The following is an 11,582-nucleotide window of genomic DNA, read 5'->3' on the forward strand; positions in this document are numbered from 1 at the left end:
GCAGGCTGAGGCAGGAGACTCGCTTGAGCCCATGAGTTGGAGGTCACTGTGAGCTGTGATGCCATAGCACTCTACCCAGGGTGAAAGCTTGAGGCTCTGCCTCAAAAAAAAAAAAAAAAAAGGAAGGAAGGAAAGGGGGAAAAAGTATCCAACTCAATTTCTCTGCCCTTCTCCAGGCCTTCATATTATCTGTTACTCTATTTTATTTTGTTTTATTTTTGCAGTTTTTGAGTAGGGCCAGGTTTGAACCCACCACCTCTGGTATATGGGTCCAGCACCCTACTCCTTTGAGCCACAGGCGCCACCCCCCTGACTGCTGCTTGTAGGACCATGTGCTGTGTCTGTGTTGGTATCTCCTACCTGACAGAGAGTGTCCTAAGACCTGAGTCTCTGGTATCTTTGTTCTTAGCATTGCCCTGCAAAAAATATGAACTCAGGAAAGGCTGATGGTTGAGTAGGTGGGTGGAAGGATGGATGAACAGATGAGTGGATGGATGAGTTGAGCAATGGGTGGTTGTAGATGAGTGGATGAATTGGTGGGTGGTAGATTGGTGAATGGATCAGTTGATGGATGTATGTGGTTGGATTGCTTGTTGTGTAGATGGGTGAATGGGTGGTTAGATGATTTGGGCAGATAGGTAGATGGATGAATGGATAAATGGGATTGCTGATGAGTGCATGGATGAATGGGTAACTGAATCAGTTTCCCAAATAGGGATTTCTTAGAATTAAACCCACTGTCCTAAGACATTCTTTGCATGTTCTGCATTAGCTTTTTGCTCTATGCATCCAGAATGCTACTATGTTCTTCTTTGTGAGAATTGAGAAAATAAGTCACCCTGATCATGTAATATGTTCTGTAGTTCAGATGAAGAAACTGGTTTAAGAAAGGATGAACAACTGTATACACAGGTGAAGCATGAGCTAATGCAAATTTTGACATATAATGCAAAAACAACCACCTGTGCCTAAAATTACCCTTGTAGTAATTACCCTGGGCGGATGGGCGTCTACTCCTGGAACTGTTCTCCAGCCACTGAGACCAAGTTGACTCAAGTGCAGCCCCTTTTACAGGGAAAATGGGCCTGTTTGAATTTGGGATTCCTTCCTGTGGAGAGTGAATTGCTTCCAACACATGAAGGACAGAGAACTTGGAGATTTTATTTTATCTAGAGACAGAGTCTCACTCTGTTGCTCTGGGTAGAGTAATGTGGTGTCATCTTATCTCAGAGCAACCTCAGACTCTTAGACTGAAGCGATTTTCTTGCCTCAGCCTCCCAAGTAGCTGGGACTATAGGTACCCACCAAAATGCCTGGGTAGTTTTCTATTTTTAGTAGAAACAGGGTCTTTCTGTTGCTCAGGCTGGTTTTGAACTTGTGAGCTCAAGGAATCTTCCTCCCTCAGCCTCCCAGAGTGCTGGAATTACAGTTGTGAGCCACTGCATCCAGCCTGAGAACTTGGATTTTAGCAGAGGGACCCATAGGTTCCAGCTCTGGTAGCTGCTTCCCCCTGAGACTAATGTGAGTTGAGTAGCCTGTCTCTGCCTACCTCTCTTAGTCTCTTTTTCTGTGTATCTCTGTCTCCCCAGGTATTATCTCTCCCCAGGTCTCTTTCTCTTTATCCCTGTGCTCATCATTTTTTTTGGCATCTCTCACTTTCTGCTTCCCCCTATCTCACATTCCTTCTTATAATAGTTGAAGGCACCCATGCAAGCATACTGGGGGCTCTGTGGAAAACAGTGGGGTACAGGATGAGGGAGCAAAGGAGCAAGTGTGTGAGATGGTACATAAGGGGCTCAGGCAAGAGGAAGAAGCTCCTTGCCCCTCTGCCCCAGGCCATGGGGCAGTGGGCCCAGGAGCACAGGGATGGGTGGGTGCTAAGCAGTTACTTAATTCCACCCTCCCTTCTGCAGACCACCTCATGGCCTCACCTGTCAGGACTGGACTCAGATGTGCAACTGCCCCTACACCCTACTGTGCTGTCACCAGGACACTGCCTGTCCCTCCTCTACCCCTCTATGCTCTCTGTGATAAACGGCTCTGCCTCACAGTGTTATATGTCTGTCTGGTAGAGGGACAGTGCTGGAGTAGGGGGAGGTTGCTTGCTTCTTTGTTTTTTCTTTTTTTCTTTGAGACAGAGTCTCACTTTGTCACCCCTGGTAGAGTGCCTTGGCATCACAGCTCACAACAACCTCAAATTCTTGGCTTAAGTGATTCTCTTGCCTCAGCCTCCAAAGTAGCTAGGACTATAGGCGCCTGCCACAATGCCCAGTTATTTTAGAGATGAGGTCTCACTCTGGCTCAGGCTGGTCTTGAACCTGAGCTTAGGCAATCCACCTACCTCAGCCTCCCAAGTGCTGGGATTACAGGCATGAGCCACTGCATCTGGTTTGCTTGCTTCTTTTTAAGCCTGAGAGTTCAGGTGGGCCTGGGTGTACCCAAAGTGATGTTGCCTGTGCCCTGGAGGACCTGACACCATGGGGGAGGCAGCTCCCCACTGGCCCTTCACAAAGGGGAATGGGGTGGGGTGGCAGTGAAGTCCTTGGGCCCATACCCACCCACCCAACACAACCTCCCTCTACCCAGGCCTCCCTGGGCCTTCTGAGAAGCAGGGACACAGGGACAAATTAGACTTGCAAGATATTTATTAGGGGATATGGATACTTTATGGAGGTGGCTTGGGGCAGGTCTGTCATCTGCAAGGCACCCGGGAGGAGGGTTGGTAGGATGAGTCTTGGACTTCCCAGGGACTTTCAGCAGCTGGAGGGGTATCTGAGAGCCAGAACCTCCCACAGCGGGAGAGAGCCCCATGTCTTTTGTGAAGGGGCCTACACTGGTACTCACCACATTCAGCCATTGGTGGGATGGTGGCACATGGGGGATGGGGTTGCTCCCTTTAGGAAGATAACTGAGGGCACATTCCCAGGCCATGTCAAGCCACCTCCCCCCAACTCAGTTCAGGCACCCCTGGCCCTGACCTCCCTCCATGAAGGGTTTTATACCTTCCTCACTCCAGCATATCCCATAGGTCCAGGGCCCCACAATCACAGCCTAGAGCCTTCACTCAGTCCAGCTCCTCCTTAGCTCAAATTCTCCCCCACTAATCCCCCACCCCTCTCTCAGCTCACATCTCCATGGCCATAGCCTAACACCCCTCCAACTCAGTCTGGGTCCCTAAGATTCCCCAGGGCATGTGTGCCCACACCCCCTGCCCCAGGTGTGCACTATGTGTTCTGTTCCCCACAGCTCTCAGAAAAGAGACCACATGTCTATAGGCTACATCTGTATTATGGGGTCCCCCAGGGGACACCCCTAATCTTCTTCTTCCTCCGTCTCGGCCCCTTCTGTTGCTTCCCCTTCACCGCCCCCTGCAGTCTCTTGGGTCTCTGTAGCCTGAGAAGCTGGCATGCTGGCCACGGATGCTGTCTTCTTTTCACTCGCCGCTCGGTCCTTGGAGAGCAGCGAAACTGTCCTCGACAGATCACATTTACCCGCCAAGAACCGCGGCATGTGCAGCAAGTCCTGGCGCTTGGCCCACCTGGCATGGAGGGGATGCTCTCAGCCCAGCCCCCCCACCTGCTTCTCAGGGCAGGTGCCTCCCCAGTCCAGCCCCACTTGCCAGAACAAGCAGATGCTGCAGATCAGGAAAAGGAGGCCACCGCACGTCCAGCCGAGGGCCCACATGTGCTTCCTCCGCATATTTTCTGGACAAAGGAGGGACCTTAAGACACAGGATTCCCAGGCACCAGACCCAGGCCCTGGCACTCCAAGACATTGGAGCACTCACCATCTGGACGCTGGTGGTAGCAGACCCCATCCCGATAGCAGCATCGCAGGCGCAGGCAGAGGTTGGGGTTCTCAATTGCCGCCTGACCGCCACAGCTCTCCCGATCCCACACATCACCCTCACAACCTGGGGACACCACGAGTAGTTAGCCTCATCACAGAGCCTGGCCTCAAAGACATCGAACACCAGAGTCCCAAGGCCAGGCCCAGGAGCTGCCTCCCTAGTGCTTATGCCCGGTAGGACTCAAGACTCCAGAAATCTGGCCTTCCCACTCCTCCCAGAAAGGGGTTCCCTTTCCCTTTCCTTACACACAGGGGTCCTCCAGCCCCTCCTCCTCACATCCAGAGATCCCTACAGCCCCTCTTTCCTCAGACCATGGGTCCTCTTCCCCTCCTCTTCACACATAGGAAGAGCTCCCCTTTCTCCCTCCTCACACTCAGGATCCTCCAGCCCTTCCTCCTCACATCCAAGGGTCCCCACAATCTCTCTCTGCTCAGGCCCAGGGATCCTGTCCCCAGGCCCTCCTCCCTCAGAGCCATAGTCCAGACCCCCCAGCACTCCTTTCTTTTAAACCCAGGGTCTAGGCCCCCAGCACCATATTCCTTCAAAACCAGGATCCAGGCTCCACCCCCCCTCTTAGACCCAGGAGTCCAGGGCCCCTGCCCCTCCCCCCTCAGACCCAAGGGTCTAATCTGGGCTTCGCCTCCCTGGAGGACCCAAGATTTCAGGCCACTGCTCACTCCATGGATAGAAGAATCCCTGGATTCCATTCCCATCTGTGAGAGAAAAGGGCCAGTGTTGGGAGCTGTGTGGAGGCCAAGGAGGCCCCTGCTCAGCTCCCTGCCTTCTCAGCTCCCTCACCTACTGAGCCCTGCAGCAGCAGGAGCAGGCCCAAGCCCAAAGCTGGGATCCCAAAGCCCACCATGTCGCCTCCCCAGACCCCTGGGGCCACTGTGGGAAGAGTCCTGGAAGGACATCACCCAAGCAACCAGCTGGGCCCCGCCCACCTGCCCACCTGACCCCCAAGATTCTGAGTTCTGTTGCTAGGGAGTCCCCTTTGCAACGAAGAGGGGGAGTATGGAGGGGGCTCATACTGACCTGGCCACACCCCAATAGAGGGAGTCAATTCTTTAGGGACCAGGTGGAAGGGGCAAGATGGGGTGGGGTCTTAGGTTTAGAAGGGACTCCTTAGCAACTTTGAGCAAAAAAGAGAAGTCTGGAAGGGCCTATGGGTCTGGGGCCTCTCCTCCTTGTCACCCAGGGGCCCCTGGGGATGGGGTTCTGGGAGACCTTTTGGCTGGGGAATCCCTTTCCTTAGTAAACTGGCACCTAAGAAGGTGGCTCCCCTGCCCAGAGGCTCAGGAAGCCCTGTTGCTAGGAAGTCTTTCCCCTTAGCAACCAGGGGAAGTGGGGACTTGAGATACTGAAGGCCTCACTGAGCTCCATTGTTAGGGAAGGTCCCCCTGGCAACCAGGACACCCAGAAGGAGGGTGAGACCATGGGATTGGAACCTCAGGCAGATCCCCTGGTTCTACAGGGTCCTGAGAGCAACTTTTCCTTACAGGCCACCCCTGTCCTCCCATTTAGGGAATGTGATCCCCAAGGAAGGGGCTGGTAAGCCCCTGCTGAAACCAGAGGGCCTGTGAAGGTCACTCTTGGCAAGAAGATCCCAGTTCCTGCCTGTGGCTGAAGGCTGTGGGCTGGGGAAAGTGTCCCCTGGGGAGGGATCATCAAGCCCTTTTGCACTCCCCCCAATGACTGAGGACAGACTTGTCTTCCAAGAGGAGGAAGCCAGACTGGAGGACTAGGTTAGGACCATGATTTCTGGTTCACCCCCCTCAGCAGCCATTCAGCTTTATAGCTTAGTGAGGAGGGAATATCCTCTCTCCTGGGATAGTCTCCATTTGAGCTACAACTACGGAGTCTGAGGGACAAGGGGGTTGGAGGACCCTGACACCTGCATTAGGAGGAGCCTAGGAATTGGAAAGTCAAGTCCTGGGTGTGAGGGAAGAAGGGCTGGGGCCTTGATTCCCGGTCTGGTGTGGGGACAGTAAGGGAGCCAGACCCTGATCCCAGGAAGCCCAGGCTGACTCCCTGTCTTACCAATCTCTCCTGTAAACATCCTGGTGTATGCTGAGTGGGCCCTGGGCTGCCTTCGTCAGAGATGACACAGGTCAGAGGGGGCTCGGCAGGGGGCCGGGGGTGGGGGGTCAGAGGGGTTGTGGGGCTGAGGCTGGGCAGCTGCTGACCATTTCCTGTGTCAACATCATCTGGTCCCACTTCCCAATTCCCGGGATTCCTCAGGGATCAAGGAGGGGGTGGGGGGGCGGAGCCGGCCGGCCCTGGACAGCGGCTTGGGACTGGGGGGCCCGCCGTCATGGCCTTCACCGCTAATGACAGGTTTGGGCCGCCTCTGTGGCTGGCTTGCCCCCGTCACCCCCCAGAGGCTAGACAGGACCCCCCAGGGACAGACAGACAGAAGGACACACACAGCCTGGTACCTACTGACCTCACACCCTGTCAGCCCTGCTTCCCCCAGGGGCCATCACATGCACAAGGACTCTGCCCCCTACATTCCAGCAGCATTTCCCCCAGTGTCTGTGGCCACCCTCAGGCTTCTGGCACCCTGGCTGCTCCCATCTCTGAGATGGTCTCCAGCTTCCATCATTTTTTGGCATCACTGCCTTCTTGTGCTACTGTCCATTTCTGTTTATCTCTGTGTTTTCTCTCATTCCTTGGGATTTCCCAACCCTGGGCTCTGGGTCTCTTTTCCAGTCCTCTCTCTCTCTCCCTCCCCCTTAATTCCGCAGAAGCAGCCAGGTGTTCCCCCACTGGCCTGGGGAAAACTCAGGAGTCTGGAGCAATTCCCTGCTCTCCTACCCCATCTATCTCTGCCTCCTGCAGCCACTCTGGGGGGTGGAAGGGTGGGAGATGAAGTCTGACCCCATAACTCAAACAGAACAAGAAATTGGGACCCCTGAATTGTCCCTAACTCTTGACCTCCCTCACACAGAGCACTTCCCAGAGTGCAGAAAGGTCACAAGTTTTCCCTCCACCTTTCTCCAACTAGAATTTAGGGGCTGGACTCCCTGGTCTGAGGAAGGAGGGGCTGGAAGGTCCTTGGAAGTGGAAGGGCCTGGCATTATCAGATCCCTGTTATTGCTCCTGGGCTGGCCCCTGGCCAATCCCCCATCCCCTCAGGCTAGTCCATCCCCTAAGCTGGTGGCCTGAGTCACCTTGGCTGGCCCCACGGGTCTGGGGGGGGGGCTACGGGCTACGTCAGCTCTCCCCCTCACTGACGCAGACTTGGGCCCCCCACACTGACTCAGCCCTCAGCCGGAAACAGGCCCCCTGAGGGGCGGAGACCCAGTGGTCAGAGACCTGGGTCCCAGCAGGAGCCTGGGCTGGGGGGCCCTTGGAAGGGGTGGCTATGACACTTAAGAGGCAGAGAAAGGGCTCTTACCTGAAGCGATGAGGTCATGTCCCACCATGGGGGGGCTGTGACTTCACCTCCTCAGGGACCTGAGCAGACACCCCCTTCAAGGGTGGTAGATGGGGATGGGGAAGCCTTCAGCTGCCATTCGCCCCCAGACTCCCCTGCCAGCCCAGCACAATTTCCTAGGCGGGGCACAGAGTCTGCAGGGAGACCTGGGGAAGTCTTCCTACTTCTTTGTGCTCTCCATTTAATCCCATCTTTCTCTCCTATCTCCCCCCCAGATCCTGGGGGGCAGGCACTTGGGGACTTGGGTTGGTGTCCTTGTTCCTTGCCTGTGAGTCCCAGGTTCTGCTGCCACCATCTACCTGACACTCACCTGCTGTGCTCTGGGGTGAGCATCACCGTCTCCCCTAAGACCCCTAAGACCGTGTGCCTCTCTCACCTATTGGGTGCCTCTCCTACTGGACATTACCCCCACCAGCAGCTGTGTCCCCCATCCCCACTTATCTCTTCAGCTCACCACCTCAGCCTCTCCCCCAACCTCCCCTTCTCTGCCAAAGGCTACATCTTTTTCTCTCTGTCCCTAGATGTGTTAATAAAAATTAATGAGGAGAATAATGATGGTTACCACTGATGGAGTGCTGACTTTGTGCTTTATGTGAATGAGCTCACTTTATCCTCATCATGGGGTTTGGGGTGTGGGGGAACTCACTGTTCCCACTTCACAGATGAGGAAACTGAGGCATAGAGGGAAAGTCACACATCTCTTGGTCTTGTCTCTGTTCTCTCCCACCATCATGTCTCCCCCTGTCTCAGAGAGGCTCCCCGTCTCTCTGCCCCCACTGCTGAGTCCCCAGTACCTCAGCATCTCCATCTCTCTCCCTGCCTTCTTCTCTGCATCTCTGTCTCCTGAGGCCTCTCCATCCTGGTCACTGCCCTTCTGCTGCCTGCCTCCTCTCCTCTGAGTCTTGGTGTCTGCCCAGTTCCTCTTTGTGTCTCTATTAAGTTCCCTCCTTCTGTCTCCATGTCACCCTTTGATCTCTAGCTCCCAGAGCCTCTCCCTTCTGTCTCTGTTCCTCTCTACTTCTCTGGAATATCTCCCTGGTTGCCTCTGCCTCAGCTTCTGTTTTGGCGTCCCCATCTCCACGTGTCTCTGCCCCCCCCCCCCACTATCCTTTGGAGTTTCTCTCCCTTGTGCATCCATCTCCACTAGGCCCCTGTCTCGTCCTGGCCAGCCTCTCTCTTTTCTGCATCTTTCTGCCTGTCCTGGTCCAGCCAGACCCCCCCACACACACAGTCTAGCCCCAGATCTTGAGTTGTATATGTCTGTTCTAGCCCGTGGAGGTGGAGGGAGGGGACGCCAATGACCTCACCAGACCCTCTCAGACCACCCCCCCCTTTCCCTTTTCAACTTTTCCTTCCGTGCCCTCCTCTGAGCGGGCCTGAGCCCTGAGAGGCAGCCGGCTCCTCTGAATGGAAAAGGCAGGCAGGGAGGGTGAGTCAGGATGTGTCAGGCCGTCCTCCCCTGCCGCCTGCCCCCCGCCCGCCCGCCCCGGCCCCCTATATAACCCCCCAGGCGTACACACTCCCTCACTGCTGCGGCCCTGCTGCTCACAGCACATGCCACCCCTCCCCAGGTCGCGGCCCAGCTGACCCCCCCCCCAGGGCTTCCCCTGGCAGCGGACAGGGAAGGGTTAAAGACCCCCAGCTCCCTGCCCTCTGCCCTGGGGAACCCCTGGCCCAGTGGGGACATGAACTGTAAGTTGGTTCAAATTCATGGGTAGAGGGGACAGGGAGGAAGGGTGGGAGGGAGGGAGAGACTGATGAGGGGGGGCAGACACCATTGAGTCGGACTGAGAGGGACACAGGAGAGACAGAGAGCCATGGGGAGGAAAAGAGATTCCAAGAAAGCAGGAGGCTGAGAAGAGATGAGCAGTGAGAGACGCAGAGACAGATGAAAGCAGCAAGTCAGGGACTCAGCGAGAGGGACCGATTGGCCAGACAGGGCCCGGCGACGGAGAGAAAAATTGAGATTCATAGACAGGGACAGTGGGACAGATGCTGGGAGCTTTTCCCAAACTGCCCGAGGCACCCAGGGAGTCTGCGGGGACCCGGAGCCGCAGGCACTCAAGGACCCTGACAGAGAAGTGCTGGAGGGAAACTGAGGCAGAGTCCGAAAAGGAAGAGGGACGAGCCATGGACTGAAGGCTCAGAGAGCCAGATGAGGGCGGACAGACGGACAGACGGCGGTCGGCCAGGACGGGCGGGAGGACGGGCTTGGCGGGACACGACCAGGGGGCGGGCTGGGGGTGTGCTGAGGCGCGGGCGGCCCGGGGGTGCTGATTGGCTGGCAGGCGGATGGGTGGGCGGGGCTGGGGGTGGGCTGAGGGGAGCCCAGGCAGAGCCCGGGAGCCCCAGCGCCGCACCGGCCCCGCGCACTCGCACTTCCCTCCCGGCCAGACCGGCTTCTCTCTATTCCCAGGTTTGCCGCGGTCTGTCCCGGTCTCCGCGGCGCGCTTTGGCGGGGTCCTGAACAGGGGCAATGCCGTGCGGAGAGGGCTCCGCGTGTGCGGTCTTAGTCCTGGTCTTTGGCTCCCTCCTCTGCTCCCAGTCCAGCGCAGGCTCCCGGGGCCCGGGGAGGGGGCAGGTTCTGGCCTGTGCCTCCCCCCTCATGCCCCGCCCCTGGGCCCAGATTCCGGCGTCCGGGGGCGGACGGGGAGACGCCCGGCCCGGCCCGTCTACCCGCCCGGGGCCGCGTCTGCTCCGACGGGCGGGGCAGCCAGAGCCGGGGAGGGAGAGGGAAGCCCGCCCCGGCTAGCAACTTGCCTCGGGCGCTTCACTCAGGGACTTAAGCCCTCCAGCTCCTCCTCCCTCCGACCCGAGGGTCCAGCCCGAGCCTGAACTCTCTGCCTCCTCCGCCCAGGTGTTTGCCGCCTGTTTCTGGTCGTACTGAGCCTGTGGCCAGATAGAGCTCTTGCCCCTGGGCCCCCTCCTGGGCCTCCTCGAGCTTCTCCAGACCCTCGGGCCGAGCTGGACAGCACTGTCCTCCTTACCCGCTCCCTCCTGGCAGACACTCGGCAGCTGACTGCACAACTGGTAGGAGAGACTGGGCAGCAACCAAGACAGGATGACAGGGATGGAGAGTAACAGAGCAGTCTTGGGGCAGGCCAACTGGGGAACTTCTGGGCTCTAAGGGTGGCAGAGTTAGGAGAGGGAGGGCTTTGTGGCGGAGGTAAGGGATGGAGGCGCCCCAAGGCTTGTTGGAGGGGTCTCCTCACAGCTCTTTTTCTCACAGAGGGACAAATTCCCAGCCGAAGGGGATCACAACCTTGATTCTCTACCCACCCTGGCCATGAGTGCGGGTGCACTGGGAGCCCTGCAGGTATGGGCAAGGGAGTGGAGTGGAGCAAGGGGGTGGAGGAGGCAGGCACCAAAAGGAAGAGGACAGGGAAAGTAGGGGCGTTGGAATGAGTTGAGCCTGCAGTTCCCTAATGCTCCTGCTCCATCTCCAGCTCCCTGGTGTGCTGACACGACTTCGAACTGACCTGCTATCCTACCTGCGCCATGTACAGTGGCTGCGCCGGGCAGGTGGTCCTTCCCTGAAGACCCTGGAGCCCGAGCTGGGTGCCCTGCAGGCCCGACTGGACCGGCTTCTGCGCCGGCTGCAGCTCCTGGTATGTCCTGGCTCTGACATCTGACATCTCATACCTTGATCCTTGAGACTCCAAGAACTCTGTAGCCTGAGACTTTGTATCTTAAGACCCCAGGCCCAACTGCAATACCTGTGCCCTGAGACCTCACCCTGTGTCCAAGATCCTGTGTCCCTGAGACCCTGAGTCCCTGGGTCCCAAAATCCTGCCGAGAAATTCCAACCCTCCCCACATGACCCGTAGTCCATGCTTTCCTGGCCTCAGAATTGCACCCCCTGAGGCCCAAGACCTCCACTGTGAAGCCCTAAAACTTGAGAATTCAAACACTCATGTCATGACTTGGAGACCTTGTTCCCAAGACACCAAAAACCATGAACATCCAGACTCTTAGCACCCAAACCCTGGCCCTAGCATCCTGGCAGTTCAAGGCCTCAGCCCCAGACCCTAAGATGTAAGATCATGACCCAGTGGACACCCTGGCTCTACAAACCCCAGATTTTAAGAACCTGGACCCCAAGATCTCAGACCCTAGGCCCTGAGCCCTGAGGCCCTATGTCTCATCCCCCAGATCTAAACCCCTGAAACTTCAGATCTTGAACATGAACCCATAAGTTCCCAAGACACTGAGATCAGAAGACTTCAGACACCAGTTCCAGGGCCTGACCCCAGTGACTCTGGATCTCAAATGCCAACTTTTTTTTTTTTTTTT

The 11,582-nt window shown here is 56.8% G+C and overlaps 3 protein-coding genes across 3 annotated transcripts in view; 2 read left to right on the top strand and 1 right to left on the bottom strand.

The window, feature by feature from the left end:
- Nucleotides 1-2,056, top strand: part of TMEM238 (transmembrane protein 238) — a 4,586-nt gene extending 2,530 nt beyond the window's left edge. The window contains exon 2 of the mRNA XM_003802904.3: nucleotides 1,914-2,056. The gene's annotated coding sequence lies outside the window, so the exon portion shown is untranslated. The remainder of the gene's footprint in view (nucleotides 1-1,913) is intronic.
- A 1,256-nt stretch (nucleotides 2,057-3,312) lies between these two features.
- Nucleotides 3,313-4,734, bottom strand: TMEM190 (transmembrane protein 190). The gene is made up of 5 exons (XM_003802905.2): nucleotides 4,649-4,734; nucleotides 4,528-4,563; nucleotides 3,788-3,913; nucleotides 3,620-3,704; nucleotides 3,313-3,538 (listed from the first exon to the last, which is right to left on the bottom strand). The coding sequence occupies exons 1-5, from the start codon at nucleotides 4,710-4,712 to the stop codon at nucleotides 3,313-3,315; spliced, it is 537 nt and encodes a 178-aa protein (XP_003802953.1). The 5' UTR covers nucleotides 4,713-4,734.
- Nucleotides 4,735-8,821: 4,087 nt separating this feature from the next.
- The window catches only part of IL11 (interleukin 11), a 3,782-nt gene continuing 1,021 nt past the window's right edge, over nucleotides 8,822-11,582 (top strand). Inside the window, exons 1-4 of the mRNA XM_003802906.1 lie at nucleotides 8,822-8,981; nucleotides 10,147-10,319; nucleotides 10,519-10,605; nucleotides 10,736-10,897. Coding sequence (XP_003802954.1) covers nucleotides 8,975-8,981; nucleotides 10,147-10,319; nucleotides 10,519-10,605; nucleotides 10,736-10,897 — 429 coding nt within the window. The 5' untranslated portion in view covers nucleotides 8,822-8,974. The remainder of the gene's footprint in view (nucleotides 8,982-10,146; nucleotides 10,320-10,518; nucleotides 10,606-10,735; nucleotides 10,898-11,582) is intronic.

The sequence above is a fragment of the Otolemur garnettii genome, unplaced genomic scaffold, assembly GCF_000181295.1.
Source record: "Otolemur garnettii isolate 467f Iridium unplaced genomic scaffold, OtoGar3 scaffold00264, whole genome shotgun sequence".
Classification (NCBI taxonomy): domain Eukaryota; kingdom Metazoa; phylum Chordata; class Mammalia; order Primates; family Galagidae; genus Otolemur; species Otolemur garnettii.

What these genes read in the sequence shown, in the direction of transcription:
- TMEM190 (XM_003802905.2), bottom strand. Translation starts at nt 4,712, where the DNA reads ATGGTGGGCTTTGGGATCCCAGCTTTGGGCTTGGGCCTGCTCCTGCTG. An exon ending in GCTGCTGCAGGGCTCAGTAG is followed by an intron (nt 4,564 to 4,648) that starts GTGAGGGAGCTG and finishes TTTCTCTCACAG; the next exon opens with ATGGGAATGGAATCCAGGGA. An exon ending in GGGATTCTTCTATCCATGGA is followed by an intron (nt 3,914 to 4,527) that starts GTGAGCAGTGGC and finishes TGGTGTCCCCAG; the next exon opens with GTTGTGAGGGTGATGTGTGG.